Below are 15,441 nucleotides of genomic sequence, written 5' to 3' on the forward strand. Positions count from 1 at the left end.
CCCTCTGATTTCCACACTTCGATTTTAAAGAAGCTTGAAAGGGTCCCCCTGTTCTATTTTTTCTGTACCTTGTAGATGCTTGTGACTATTTCTGTCAAGTCTGCTAGTAAGTATACACTCTATTGTTTTAGGATTTTTATTTATTTATTTTAGAGATGGGAGAAAGAGACAGAGACAGAGAAGGGAGAGAAAGGGGGTTGGGGGAGGAGCAGGAAGCATCAACTCCCATATGTGCCTTGACCAGGCAAGCCCAGGGTTTTGAACCAGTGACCTCAGTGTTCCAGGTTGATGCTTTATCCACTGCGCCACCACAGGCTGGGCCAGATATACTCCACTTTTTAAAATATGATCTTACCAAAAGAAATTTTGAAAATGCTATTTCAAGAATCTGTCTCTCTTAGGAGAGAATATTATAAACAACATGCAACCTAATGTTTAAGTAGATACTCAGAGTGGTTTCTTTGCTTAAAGTGAGAGTTCAAAGTAAAGAAATATGGTCACCAATGAGGACTTAATGTTTTAAAAAAAACATGAAAAAAATTGAATGGCCATACATAAGTATGGCCATTGTTGCTTGCTCTATGCGTGCCCAGGGAATGCAGTCACCCGCCCACGTTAGAGACTCTGAGAGGGCCTGCAAAGAGAAAGTCAAATGCTTCCTCCAAATGTGTCTGACCCTTGAAACATTTACCCCCGAACACCTGCTACCATCTGTGAGAACTATTTCATGGAAAGCAACCGGGGAAAGCTTTTAGAGAATTAATTAATAGTTTATTAACTTTAAGAGACAGTTTAAAATTTTAGCCACATCCTTATGAATTTCTTCATACTTCTGGAAATTCCTCATACAGCTTACTGTGTCAATCTAATACAGTTAAATGCAATTCTTTTTTTTTTTTCTGAAGCTGGAAACGGGGAGAGACAGTCAGACAGACTCCTGAATGCGCCCGACCGGGATCCACCCGGCACGCCCACCAAGGGCGATGCTCTGCCCACCAGGGGGCGATGCTCTGCCCCTCCGGGGCGTCGATCTGCTGCGACCAGAGCCACTCTAGTGCCTGGGGCAGAGGCCAAGGAGCCATCCCCAGCGCCTGGGCCATTTTTGCTCCAATGGAGCCTTGGCTGCGGGAGGGGAAGAGAGAGACAGAGAGGAAGGAGGAAGGGGGTGGAGAAGCAAATGGGCACTTCTCCTATGTGCCCTGGCCGGGAATCAAACCCAGGTCCCCTGCACGCCAGGCCGACGCTCTACCGCTGAGCCAACCGGCCAGGGCCTAAATGCAATTCTTAATGTGGTCGGCTATACCAGTAATGGTCAATGCCACCCTGACACATAAGAAGTAATTACTTGGAACTATTTATCAATGAGCATTATTCACCACCATCACAGCAGAGCCTAGCCCTGGTTTTGCTGTTAATGAAGACCGTGACCCTGGGATAAAGAGATAAAAAGTCTCAGAGCTTTGATTCACTACTACGTAAAGTGGGGCTAGACTTGCCCTGTCTATGCCATTAGTCCATTCTGAAAATCACGTGATCAAGATCAAGATCAAAATCAAGACTTTTTCAGAGTATTATAAAAAGCGTTAAAAGAGTTAGAAAAGTACATAAAGTAAAAACTTATTTCAAAGACAGCATCAGTTTCCTTGTTGTAGAGCCACAGTAAATGCTATTGTGATTACTGATCTCCAGCGCACCTAAACATCTCATTTTACCTGACCAGAAAACTTCTATGTAGCCATTAACAATCATACTGTACCATCGAACATTTTTTTAGAAAACACATGGGGAAAATACTAAAATCCGAAATCTCTGTTAAAAGAAGAAAAGATAGATTGCACCAGGTTTGTGAGCAGCAGCCCCTTACTCCAGGCTCTGTCATGAACTCCTGTGCGGAGCCCTGTGGCCAGCCCCAATGAATAAAGACAGTAGGACTCTATACTCTCTGAGTCCTTCATTAAACTATTGATCCCTTTAGCATTATCCATAATGTTCCAGCAGCTCAGCACGTCAACTGGTGAAGTGCTGGTCTCTCACACCTTTCAACAGCTTCCACACTTTATGGAGAGAAAGTCACAATGATTTATTTACCTGACATTTTGCAGTCCGGATGTCATACAGGGCCACTGAACCATTGCGGGCTCCCACTGCTATCCTGTGATTCCGCTCATAATAGCTGACCATGTAGAACCTGAACATTTCAACAAAACAAAACAGAACAGGTGAGATGACCTGCACATCAAAGTGGAGAGCAACAACCTTTCAAAGACGAAAGCCAGCTCTGATATATATTTTACAATGTGTATCTATAGTTACTATGTTGAAAATTTTCACAAATGTTTCATTTTAGTAATTTTTCAAATCAACAAAGAAAAATGATGCAGAATGCCACTTAGGCCTGTAATAACTTTTTTTAATGGAAAACAACTTCATAATAACAAACACCAATGAGTCAAATTCAAAAAAGACCAAATATGAAAGTTCAGTTTCACTAGTGACTATTATGCAAATATTTGCATTTGAACAGAAATGGAAAAAGTGAAAAGGCTTACATATTCAATCAAATTATGTTCTCATGGTTTATATTAGTATTAAGGAGTGAAATATACTTCCTAGCATAACAATCATATAAAAGCTACATAAATGGTATGCTTAAGTTCACATCAATAATTTAGAATGAAATTCAAAAGTTATCCAACAGGAAAAGCTACCTGGCAAATTCTCTGGATTTTCCACATTTATCAGTTTCCCTAAAGAACAGTTGTGGTGACAGGTAGTATAAATAAGCATATTTGGTACTTATTTGGCATTGTGTTAAAATAGGATTTTTATAGTTGTTACGACTATTCTAGTCTTGACCTAATCTATAGGAAAGTCTTAAATTCCCCCCAAATTGGGGAGGGGATGTTCAGAGCAAGGGTTCATGTATGCTAAGCCTTCCAGAAATGACATCTCAGTCTCCAGTTCACTTATCACATGTCATTTGGGCAGCATTTCTTGTGCAGCAGTCTGGCAAGAGTCCTTTGTAATATTCAAGTTAGAACAACGGTTCTTCTCTACTCAGCCGCCCCCCCCCCCAAGGAAACTGTTAAGTCAGAGAGGACACTACCACTCATGCATGCATAAGGAGAATAAAGTGGAATCAAGTAATGCTGCAAAATGCATTTCTTGCTGGAGCTGGGGTGGTACTCACCCAGAAATTTTAATGTCACTGACCTCCACATTTTTATTAAGGCTTACAAGGATCCAGAGTGATTCCTTTTCAACCACAAATCAAGTCAGCTCTCTTGTGCTCACAAGCATCCTTCAGAACCCTACATGCTATGATGCTGGCACTTCTGAGACCCCCCCCCTCCGCTTGCTCTGTTCTAAGCATGTCAAGCTCCTCATATTTTCTTAACTGCGCCAAAAGGTTCTCACGCTGGAACTTGAACACTTGCTGCTCCCTCTGCCTGAAACTCTCGTCTTCCCACTACCTCCGTGGCTCAGGCCCTCATTCCCTTGCTCTGTTCCCAGGTTGCCTTGATAAAAGGGCCCTTGTGGGCCATCCCACCCAACACAGCAGTGCTTCCTGTTACACTAGTCCAACGTCCTGTCTTCTCTTTATTAAAATACTTTCATCTCTGAGATATTAAACAATAACTTCTTTTGTTATTGCTTGTTTTCCTTCATTAAGACTTTCAGTTTTGTTGAATGTGTGACTATATACATATGGTTCAAGCGAGCAGGATACAGCAGTCAAGTTTAATTCAAAATACTACACTTATCTTTCAGGACTAGTGCATAAGCATATTGAATTTTCAGACCAGTCAATAATTGAGATGAACAACAACAAAAAAATAAAACTGTTCAAAAAAGTTAGGGAGAAATCAAATCAAGAAATATAACTTCCCATGACCCTTCTAAAACTGTCTTTTCAATTGAGGTGAACAATTTCAGATTTACAAGAAGTTATCTGTAAAGGCCCCTGGAGCCTGGGAATGTTAGCATGAGACTGACAGTTGCATAATGGAAACCAGTAAATTCCATTTTAGGGAACTAGAAAATATTACTTTGGCTGAAACTCAAAAAGGCAAATATAGTCTAAATAATGATCTATAAAATCAAGTATATCTTTTTGGTATAAATGTGCTCCTAGAATAAACATTATTCTAAGAATTTGCCATGCCCTGGCTAAGATAGTTTGGTTGGTGAGAGCATCATCGTGACATGCAAAGGTTTGATCCCCAGCCAGGGCACATACAGGAACTAATCGATGTCTGTCTCTGTCTCTCCCTTCCTCTTTCTAATATCAGTGTTTTTAAAAACAAAGAATTTGCCAGACATTTATATCACCACACATAAATCTCAATGAACAGCATGATACTAAAAATCATTACTAAACACTAGAATAGGCTGTTTGATTTCTCCAAAGCCATGTGTGTGACTTCGGCTCTCCCAGAGTGACTCACAATGGGCGGGTTGTGACATGAAACCAGGGTGTGTTGAGTTCACTCTGGCTCAGGAAACTGAAGCCAATCCCTTCGGCGGTGAGTTTGCCAAGCACCCAAAACCCAAGTCTCTAAATAACGTCGGTGCTCTCCATTCAGAGTCTCCCTTGAGTTGATAACCTTTTATAATGCTTACTAAAAATGGTCCTCAAATAAGAGAAAATATGTGTGAAATCTAAACGTTATTTTGACACAAATATAAAGAAAACATGCAACACTCAGCAGAAGTATAATTTGGGAGGAAAAAACCTGTAAACTTTTGTTCTTAACTCTGACTTTGGTAATGAGCATGGTCTCAGGGAGGTGAGTGCTACTTTATATTATATATGGGAGCATTAAAATGCAACAAGAAACACTCTTCAGCTAATTCAAAATTAATCTCCAGCTTAACATGAAACTATCTAAAATCTAAGGATGTATGGAACAGAACGCATGAAATATAACTATTCACAATTTATAACTTTTTACAATTCACTAACTACAACTACTTGCAGCTAATATTTATTGAGTACTGACCATATAATAGGCACCGTCCGAAGTTATCTGTTATGTATTTTCATAAGCAACCGAGTATTAGAAGCAGTTCTTATTGAATTGCTTTCAGAATTTCTTGATGTTGATTGAAAATGGTTCACAGACTTTTGGTTCTTTTTGCTAAAAAGATATGTAAGGCAATGTGTATTTAAAAAAAAAAACTCAACCACCAGCAATATGTATTAGCAAAAAGTAAGTCTCACCTCTAACATTACCTACCTCACCATGAGTTAACTACCATTATCAGTTTGGTGGACCTTTCTAGAGCATTTTCTAACTTTCATTTCAAAAAAGGTATGAAAAAGTATCACCATATTAATTTGCATAGAATAACTTTTTGGATTGCCATGTGAGAGTCCTGACTTCCTCTTCAGTGTTTTTCACCCTGTCAGTGGATATTTCCTGAAGAACACTTGTGAGTATTTTAATAAGTGAATTACCTTCTCTTTTAAAAACAACTTGCGCCTGACCAGGCAGTGGCGCAGTGGATAGAGCATCAGACTGGGACGTGGAGGACCCAGGTTCAAAACCCCGAGGTCGCCAGCTTGAGCGTGGGCTCATCTGGTTTGAGCAAAGCTCACCAGCTTGAGCCCAAGGTGGCTGTCTCGAGCAAGGGGTCACTCACTCTGCTGTGGCCTGACCCCTCAAGGCACATATAAGAAAGTAATCAGTGAACTACTACAGTGCCACAACAAAGAGTTGATGTTTCTCGTCTCTCTCCCTCCTGTCTGTCCCTATCTGTCCCTCTTCCTGTCTCTCTCTGTCTCTGTCATAAATAAATAAATACATAACAACTTGCTATGGACCATGTAGCTGTTGTATTTGTAGGATAATTGAAACACTCTGACTACATAGAGAGCAGCATTTTTGCAAGGAAAAATGCCATGTATGTTGAGGGTGTATGGCATGATGGCTGAAAAACAGGTCTCTTGCCACCTGGCTCTGCCACTTTCTGTGTGACCGTGGGCCAGTTATTTAATTTGCGTATGCTTCAGTTTCTTCAATAGTAGCTATTAAGGTTATGGTGAGGATTAAATGAGCTAATACATATGAAGTATTTAGAACAGTGGCTGCCTCATGATCAGTACTTACTATGGTAAGTACATGCAGACTTTAGTAACTGTCATATCAACATTGTCACCATCGTTATCATTTGCACCTCTGAATACATACTACAGAAGAAATATAGAAAATGTGGCTAATTGCCTATTTCCCTAGGGCAAATGAATCCTAACGAATAATAAACGAATGCCCCTCAAATATTTTTAACTTATTTCTTAAATACTTGTGATTTGCAAGTACAACCTGCTAACAATTGCAAATTATTTTAGTTGCAGCTTAAAGTTGCTAATACAAATAAAATGCATTTTGGTTTGAAACTCTTCTATCATTTCAGTCTAAAAAGTAAATATTCTTTCTGTTATACAGTGAAATGCAATACTCCTGGAAACTTCGGAGTTTATTTCTTTATGAAGAACTTTAATACTGAAAGATGGCTATTTTGGGGGAGTTTTTGGGAGTAGGAAAATGGTTTTAGAGGCGTTCTACCTCACATGAGTACGAGAGTAAGATCTAAAATGATTTATTATAGAAAAGAGTCACTACAGTAATTAAAGAATTGCACTGGAAGCTAGAACAGAAGCTGTATCACACCCCATTATTGTTAACACCACATGGAACGAGAACAAACCACAGGTCTGGGGAAGTTTGCTGCAGAATGAGCTCATGCCTGGCTGGGCAGGAGACAGTGCTCACTTCCTCACCGGACTCTAAGTGCTCACTTAGGGTAAGCCGAGCTGACTCAGCTCTTTCCTTGCGTGGAATCAATCAGTCTGTCTACATAATAATGAAGTTTAAGAAAAGATAAACTACCTCTGAAAATACAGACTTATAACTTTTTGTCTAGATTAATTTTTTCCCCATTCAGTTCAAAAGATTAAATATTTATTTTACCTTGGATTTGGTGTGTGTGACTAACTTACGTTATTTATAGCTTTAATGTTTTCCCAATGATTAGTTTTTATTTTTTTCATTTGAATTATTCTACTATATATTTATTATTAAAGAAATACACACTCATTGTGAAGGAGAAACATAGAGAATATAGAAAAATAAACAGTTAACCTTTTTAGTAGTGAGTTTTTTTCATGCTCGCTGACCCCCGGAGTTTTTTTTTTTTTTCAAAAAATGAAATTAGTTCCAGTTACAGGTTTATTAACTTAAAATCGTGTTTGTTTGATAACCAATGTATGGAAACAAGAACACAATATATTTGCCTTTTTTTTTTTTTTTTTGTATTTTTTCTGAAGCTGGAAACAGAGAGGCAGTCAGACAGACTCCTGCATGCGCCCGACCGGGATCCACCCGGCACACCCACCAGGGGGCGATGCTCTGCCCATCAGGGTGTCGCTCTGTCGAGACCAGAGCCTGGGGCAGAGGCCAAGGAGCCATCCCCAGTGCCTGGGCCATCTTTTTGCTCCAATGGAGCCTTGGCTGCGGGAGGGGAAGAGAGAGACAGAGAGGAAGGAGAGGAGGAGGGGTGGAGAAGCAGATGGGCGCCTCTCCTCTGTGCCCTGGCCAGGAATCCAACCCGGGACTTCAGCACGCCAGGCCGACACTCTACCACTGAGCCAACCGGCCAGGGCCACACTTGCCTTTTTTAATGTTGCCTTACACATGTACGATCGTACTCTGGATGGTCAGGGGGCACGAGGACGTACACCATCGTACTACTCAAAGGGTTAAGGAAGGAAAGTTATTCTTTATTACTAACCCCTTCCATTATGCCTGGTAACCATGAGAAGCACTGTGGAGTCTGTCTTACCAGACTGTTTCCTCTCCATACATACATATGTACATGCATGAACCTCAACCCTTACATGTAATATTCTGCTACAAAAATGACTTTCTTTTACATACACTTCTGAAACTTTCCTCGTTTCTCTTTAAATTTCTCTCTCACTGATATCTTTCCATGTCAGTAGAAATGTTGATCTCAATCTTTTTTAATGGCTGTATGGTATGCCACAGTTCTAGTATCTCTTAATGTAACCAGCTATTGGTAAGCAATAACTATATTTTGAGGATACAAATGAATAAAAGTGTTTTAATATAAAGAACATTTTCTATGTAAAATCATAGTAAGAAGTTCTCAGCAAAGGTCGATTGAGAAATAATCAGTTAAGTCCAGCAAAACCACATGAAACACTTTAAATTTCAATGTCAATATCATTAAAATTCAGGTTTTTCATTTTCCCACCAAAATTTCACTGACTTATCTAATTATAGTATATTAGAGAAATTTATATCCTAAGTCCTTTAAGCTCCTCCTTACTACTGCTGCTGCTACTACTGTCGTGTTTATTTCTACCAAGAATCCAAGTAGCTGAGCCATAAATATATTGATCAGGTCTGTGCATAGATTGAGAATTTCTTCATTCCTGGAAGTAAATATGCAATACACTACAGATTCAATAGTCAATTCACAACTGAACACAACATAGTATTTCATTCAATGACAGCCAATTTTGAATATGGAAATAGCTCAGATTCTGCAGTCAGAAGGATCTGTCTGATAAATATCTACTCACTTTTTCAAATCCAGCTGAAACAGCACCAAGTTTCCTGTGCACAATTGCCAAGTCCCCCCTTTGTGCTTCTCCCATCACGTCACCTAGATTTCTTCTACGTGTCCTGCATGCCCTCTTTGATCATAGCGTCATGATATATCTGATTTATCACTCTGTCTCTGCCAAGCTAACTTTAAGACCTTTAAGGATAGAAAATGCTACAACATCACATGCTACAAAACCACACATGGGTGAAAGACCCACTTAAAGTGCAAGATACACCAATGGACTGAATACAAAGGTATGAAAAGTTCATTAAGATTGAAGATTCCATATTGCAATTAACCTTTTAAAAATGACCACATGTTGAGTTTTGGTGAACTACCAAAGAAGATGAAATATTATCTTAAAAGGCTATTGAAACATTCCTACTTTTTCAATTATAGATCTGTGTGAGACCAGACTTTCACCATACAATTAAACTATAAAGCAACATATGGCAACAGATTAAAGACATACGCAGATATGAACACCCACCTGTCTTCTATTAAGCCAGACATTAAAGAAACCTGCAAAAATGTTAAACGATGCTGTTTTTCTTTTTCTTCGTAGTTTGTTTTGACAAGTAGTTATTTTCTATAAAAATATTCTAATATCAAAATAAACTTAGTGTATTGTTATTTGAAATTAATAAATATTTTTTATTGATTTTTAGTGAGAGGATGGGAGGGAGGAAGGAAAAAAGGAAAAAAGGAAAAAAGAGAGTGAGGGAGTGAGGGAGTGAGGGAGAGAGAGAGAGAGAGAGAGAGAACGCCAATCGGTTCCTGTATGTGCCCTGACCAGGGATCGAACCGGCAACCTCTGTGCTTCGGGATAATGCTCTAACCAATGGAGCTATCTGGCCAGGGTTAAATAAAGAAATCTTTGAAAAAATTTGTTTTAATTTATAATACATTAAAAATCTCAATACAATCTTTATAAACAAAAACTCTTCAGGATCTTCAATTCTTAAAGGGCTCTGAGACCCAAAAGTTTGGGAACCACAACAGTAAAACTTGAAAAGCGTTTAGCAATAATAAATTATAACCAGAGGGGGAGGGACACTAGCACAATAATAGGGACTGAGATCAGATTACAGCGGATTCAGAGGGCACAAGAGGTGCTGAAACGGCCTGAGTATAGGTTCCTTTTCCTGAAGGAGAAGACATAAGAGATGGACGGTAGATAGCAGAGGAATTTTAAACAAGAGATAACAGGCCATCCTTCCAGGCTGAGGAAGAGATGCCCCAGAGAGCAGGTCAGGATAAAAGTGAGAAGAGGGTTCAAGTCCAAGAGGAGGTGAGAGAGGACAGAGTGAAGGATGCAGCAAGGAAGAGGCCGGAGCCTGGAACACAACAGTCACCCTGCGCTCTGATGAGACGGCCCCGCTCTGTGTCTCCCTGACACGTGCAGAACACGGAATGGGGCTGAGATCCACTCAGCAGGGCCGGGCTTCACTTTCATTGACTGTCAGCACAAAAATGTTCTAAATTTGTCTGCTTGTGAGATGAAGGACAGGGGTAGGTAATTCATAACGTGAAGTCCTTCTCAGATTCAAAATTCTACACCTTATAATTCCATAAAAATCGTGCAGCAAGGTCAGTGTTTAAGTGAAGTCACTGGTGCTATTTGTTACAAAGAAATTAAGGACTGAACACATGACGCGGCATGGCTGGTCTCATTACTCAGCCCCAGTTATTGAGTGCCTGTATCGAGTGTTCATATTTTCTAAACTAAAAATTGGGACAAAGCCCAAGAAAAGATTTCTTTTGAATCTGTGGATTTATTTAACAAGTCTTTAAAAGGCATAAAAATTAAATTACTCTTAGTTATACATCAAATAAATTGCCTTAAAAGAATAAAAATGCATGAAACAAGGATCTAGCTGGGAGTTCCGGGGCACAGAACCTGGAGCCAGATGAAGCTCTCGACTCGTTGCTACAGGCACTGTCTGTGAGAGAAATGGATGCAAAGCCCCTTTCTTCAAGCGACTTACCTGCATAACTGAGGCGTTGTGACTAAAAACTGCACTTCGAGGCATAGCTAACTTTTGCTTTGAAAAAAATCTTGAACTCTCTTTCTCTCTAAATAAAATCAAATTTTCCCATCAACTTACAATTTCATTAAAGAATCCCTAATCCTTTATTTGATATGCATTATTTCACTTCACATCCCCAGAACATAATAAAATAGTCTTAAAATTTTTAATTACGCCCTGGCCGGTTGGCTCAGCGGTAGAGCATCGGCCTAGCGTGCGGAGGACCCGGGTTCGATTCCCGGCCAGGGCACACAGGAGAAGCGCCCATTTGCTTCTCCACCCCTCCGCCGCGCTTTCCTCTCTGTCTCTCTCGTCCCCTCCCGCAGCCAAGGCTCCATTGGAGCAAAGATGGCCCGGGCGCTGGGGATGGCTCTGTGGCCTCTGCCCCAGGCGCTGGAGTGGCTCTGGTCGCAACATGGCGACGCCCAGGATGGGCAGAGCATCGCCCCCTGGTGGGCAGAGCTTCGCCCCTGGTGGGCGTGCCAGGTGGATCCCGGTCGGGCGCATGCGGGAGTCTCTCTGACTGTCTCTCCCTGTTTCCAGCTTCAGAAAAATGAAAAGAAAAAAAAAAAAAATTTTTTTTAATTACTTTACAATTATATTTCCAGAAGTACTTTATCTTCCTTCCTAATTGAGCTTTGACAGTCAATACCCTAGAAGAGCTTACATTTTTCTATTCTGGGATTAATGAAGTGTATTCTTGCAAAATGAATAAGAAACCCTTAAAATATTCATCTTAGAACAAGTGTGTATCACACACATGTGTTCTATACTGTTTTTCTCTTATTCGACAACATCTGTACCTTTTTATATTTTCACGTCTTAGGCTAGGGCACCAAATATAGAAGTGGAACATGAGTCAGAGTTTTTACATGGGGACCAAAATAGAAATAATTCGTCACACTGAGTCAGGCATGACAGATGACAGACAAGTTCAGTGTAAGGTGGTCTGCTATGAGATGCTTCACAAGGATATTCAAGTTCAGCAATACAGCAAATAGTATCTAAATTTTAACAAGGAATCTGAGTTAACTTCAGGGATGTTTATCTTCTCAAGACTTGAAAGAGGTTAGTTCTAGTTTCTTAGTGCCTAGGGTACTTTTAACTGAAGTTCCTGCATTATTTATGGTCCAGGCAATTAAATGTAAATTACTCAGAACGCTCTGGACGTCTGCCTCTAAGAATTACATATGCACAGTGCTGGATGGTGCCCTTTTGAAGATCATCTAAGAGACTGGCAAAGGCAAAGCAGAGCCCAATGGCATGGGAGCATATCTAAGGAATTCATTTCTTAGATGTTACTTTATGTACTTCTGAACTCTGCTTCTTAATAAATATAAAATTAATTCAATATTGCAACAATCTTTTTGCTAATATATTGTGTTCTAGAAAGAATGCAGTGTGAGGGGGTTGGGAGAGGGAGGCGGAGGGATAGAGCATACAAGGACAAAATAAAACCTCCAGGACACAGACAACCGAGTGGTGACTGCCTGGGGGGGGGGGGCAGGGGAGAGGGACAGAAGGGCATAGGGGCTCGAAGGTGATGGACGGAGACTTGACTTGGGGGGGTGTAAATACACAGTATGGTGTATAGAGATGTGTTGTAGAATTGGGGACCTGAAACCTGTTATCCAGTGTCACCCTAATAAATTCAATTAAAAAAATAAAAAGAATGCAGTTTGACTCATATATTAATATAGCCTTATTTGGTCTGATAATGAAAAATCTGGCAGTTGCAGTATTTTTGTATGAATGTATTTTGAAGGACGTGGGTGCTATATTCTCTCAATGGCAAAATCTCAGTAATTTTCTCATACTATGTATTAATGGATGCTACTATAACACTAATAATAGCACTGAACTAAAATGTGAATTATTAGAAAATATTTAAATCTATGACTATAAAGTTTATACAGCAACTAAAATTATGTGATTTTTGCAGCATTTACTAACTATATTACAGAAAATACCTATAGATACATAAACTACTCCAGGAAGATCTAAGATATTTCGGTTAATGCAAAGAATCTTTCTTTTACTATTTTAAAGAAATAATCACAGCTCATATGTGTAGGATAATGATTTTTGTTTCCATGGCTTATGAATAAAATTTAAAATGTGTGTATATGTCACATAAGCACATATATGTGCATGCACATACATATATGTACATACACATAACATGTAAGGACTTGGATACTTACAGAACACGATACAGCCGAAGGAAAGGAAGACAGGCCTGAAGTATGAGATGCAGTAAAGAGAATGGGGGGCAAGCCATGATTTACTATAATTAGACAGGAAATTTGGCTTTGAGCTGTCAAATGGCCAAAGGCCAAAGTAAAATTCTTTAATTTAATAATACTCATCATATGGAAAACAAGAACAAAAACACGTACTAGTTTCTTAGACAAAACATACAAACAAAACAGCCTGACACTGTGATTTAAAAGAAATGTCTTGATTGAGTCTTCATAGAAGGGACCCTAAACAATGTATGATATCAACACGATCTAACAACAAAGGCACTGGCCGCTTTCTCATGACACTGTCCCGGGGGCCCCTCAAACTGCTGGCCTAGCGCTGAAGAGGAGTTTGGGGAGGGCGACTCTGAAGGAGACCAGAAATGTGGTCCAGACACGCAGCACTCTGATGGTTGAGTCTAATCAGGGGATATAAACTAGAATATGTAGAGGAATAAATGGACCATGTGTGCACTTAACTAGCTTCTAAGTATTCTGCTTTTCGCAACCGAGTTTTAGATAAAAGCCGATTCACAAACTGTTTGGAGTTATGATTTTGGCAGGCCTTCTGTGACGCTTTCTCAGGGCAAGGCTTTAAAACCAAATGGCGCATCACTGGGAGGCAGGGAATGAAGGAATGTCTTCAGGACATGATCACAAAGAAAATAATACAATAATCAATAAGTAATACAAGAATAAACTCTGTTACATGTACTTACAACTGTAAACCTACTTTTGCTAAACCCTGTATCAATGGAAAATAACGTAATAGAGGTAAAAAGTTGGACAACAAAAGCAATGAACCATGAAGTAAGAAGGTCTGAGTTTTACCCTGAAGCTGCAGCTTTATTGTCCCTTGACTAATACATATCACAGTCTCATTCTCCGAAAATTTTAATGTATATAATGCCTCCCTTAACGTTTTTTTGAGAATTAATGGGTTTGAAATCATTTGGTAATTTGTAAACTGGTATATAAATTTTAAAAAGATAATTACATTATTTTATTAATTGTGCATTGCTATCACCTCATGTTTTAATATGTATCAGCAAGTGAGTTTGGGTCAGTGATGAGAAAGAATGTCTATCAAATTTGACTCGTATGTGATCTAATCTGTTTGTATTTTTAAGTAGAAGATATTACAGAGTTTTAACAACTGATAGAAAAGCTAATATCTGAATAAAATTTGAAAAGCAAACTTTTTGTATCAATCCTTCTTTCAATGAATTTACAATTTGTAGCTTAAACTTTCAATATGATTTGAACAAAGATATCAGAGAACAAAGAAATTCCACTAATAATATAACTGAGAAGATAAATCATCACTCATTAAATTATATATTAAGCCATTCTATAATGAATAAACCTGAATAAATATATGAATAAGCAAACAAGCACATACGTGAATTAATAAAACTGACTATTGGTCTATAGTAGCATACAGAGGATAAGCCTAAGCTAAACCCCACAGCATCTTTTAAAAAAGGATAAAGAAAGGGAAAGAAAAGAAAAGAAGCAAAAAAGAATACAAAGTTACATAAAGATTTAAAAAGTAAATGTCACATGACTGGACCACAGATATTCACATCATAAATTTTTAACTTTCATATCTAGTGCAAGGCATTTTTCTATAAGTAGAGGGTTTGTAAGGCACCTAGTGCGGTGGCATGGACATGGAAGATTTTCAATAAGATAATTTTCACTTCTGCTAATATTTCTGTTGTTGTTCATTTATCAACTTAGAGTAACAGGCAGGGCGGCATTGACCTGTAAAACTTCTGAGGTCCAATCTAATAACTGACAGATGTCAAACCATAATTTAGTCTGTTTCAACTCATATTTGGCATAAGCTACAACCTTACATTGTTAATAATCTTTCTGTGTTTATGGGCTGACTCTTAAATAAGAAGTCTTATGTGGCTTACACATTCACAGCTCAAATAATTCTGACAATTTAAATACCTAAGTTTACAAATGCTAGGTCAAGTGAAAATTCATGTTTAGTTTCCTTTTCTTTCTTTTTTTTTGGTGATAGAGACGGAGAGAGGGACAGATAGGGATAGACCAACAGGAAGAGAAAGAGATGAGAAGCATCAATTCTTCGTTGCAGTACCTTAGTTGTTCATTGATTGCTTTCTCATATGTGCCTTGACCGGGGGGCCATAGCAGACCGAGTGACCCCTTGCTCAAGCCAGTGATCTTGGGCTCAAGCTGGTGAACCTTGCTCAAACCAGATGAGCCCACACTCAAAGCTGGCGACCTCGGGGTCTCAAACCTGGGTTCTCTGCGACCCAGTCTGACACTCTATCCACTGCGCCACCGCCTGGTCAGGCAAAAATTTTTATTCTTAATCTGATGTTTCATAAAGTTATATCTCATAAATATGTTCCCCCCCAAAATTACACATTTTTGCTTAAACTTCGCTGACTTCCCATTGTTTATCAAATAATGGCCTGATTCCTTCATATGGAATTCAAAGCACTATATATTAGACTTCCATCCTCAATGTACATTCTAGCCACGATAACACA

At 39.1% G+C, this 15,441-nt stretch overlaps 1 protein-coding gene across 3 annotated transcripts in view; it reads right to left on the reverse strand.

Annotated features, from left to right (window-relative positions):
• Positions 1-15,441, reverse strand: part of WDR7 (WD repeat domain 7) — a 313,941-nt gene that overhangs the window by 66,169 nt on the left and 232,331 nt on the right. For all 3 annotated transcript variants that reach the window (XM_066246276.1, XM_066246273.1, XM_066246274.1), the window contains one exon: positions 2,089-2,188. In XM_066246276.1, the coding sequence (XP_066102373.1) occupies positions 2,089-2,188 (100 nt within the window). The remainder of the gene's footprint in view (positions 1-2,088; positions 2,189-15,441) is intronic.

Source organism: Saccopteryx bilineata, chromosome 11 (genome assembly GCF_036850765.1).
Source record: "Saccopteryx bilineata isolate mSacBil1 chromosome 11, mSacBil1_pri_phased_curated, whole genome shotgun sequence".
NCBI lineage: Eukaryota > Metazoa > Chordata > Mammalia > Chiroptera > Emballonuridae > Saccopteryx > Saccopteryx bilineata.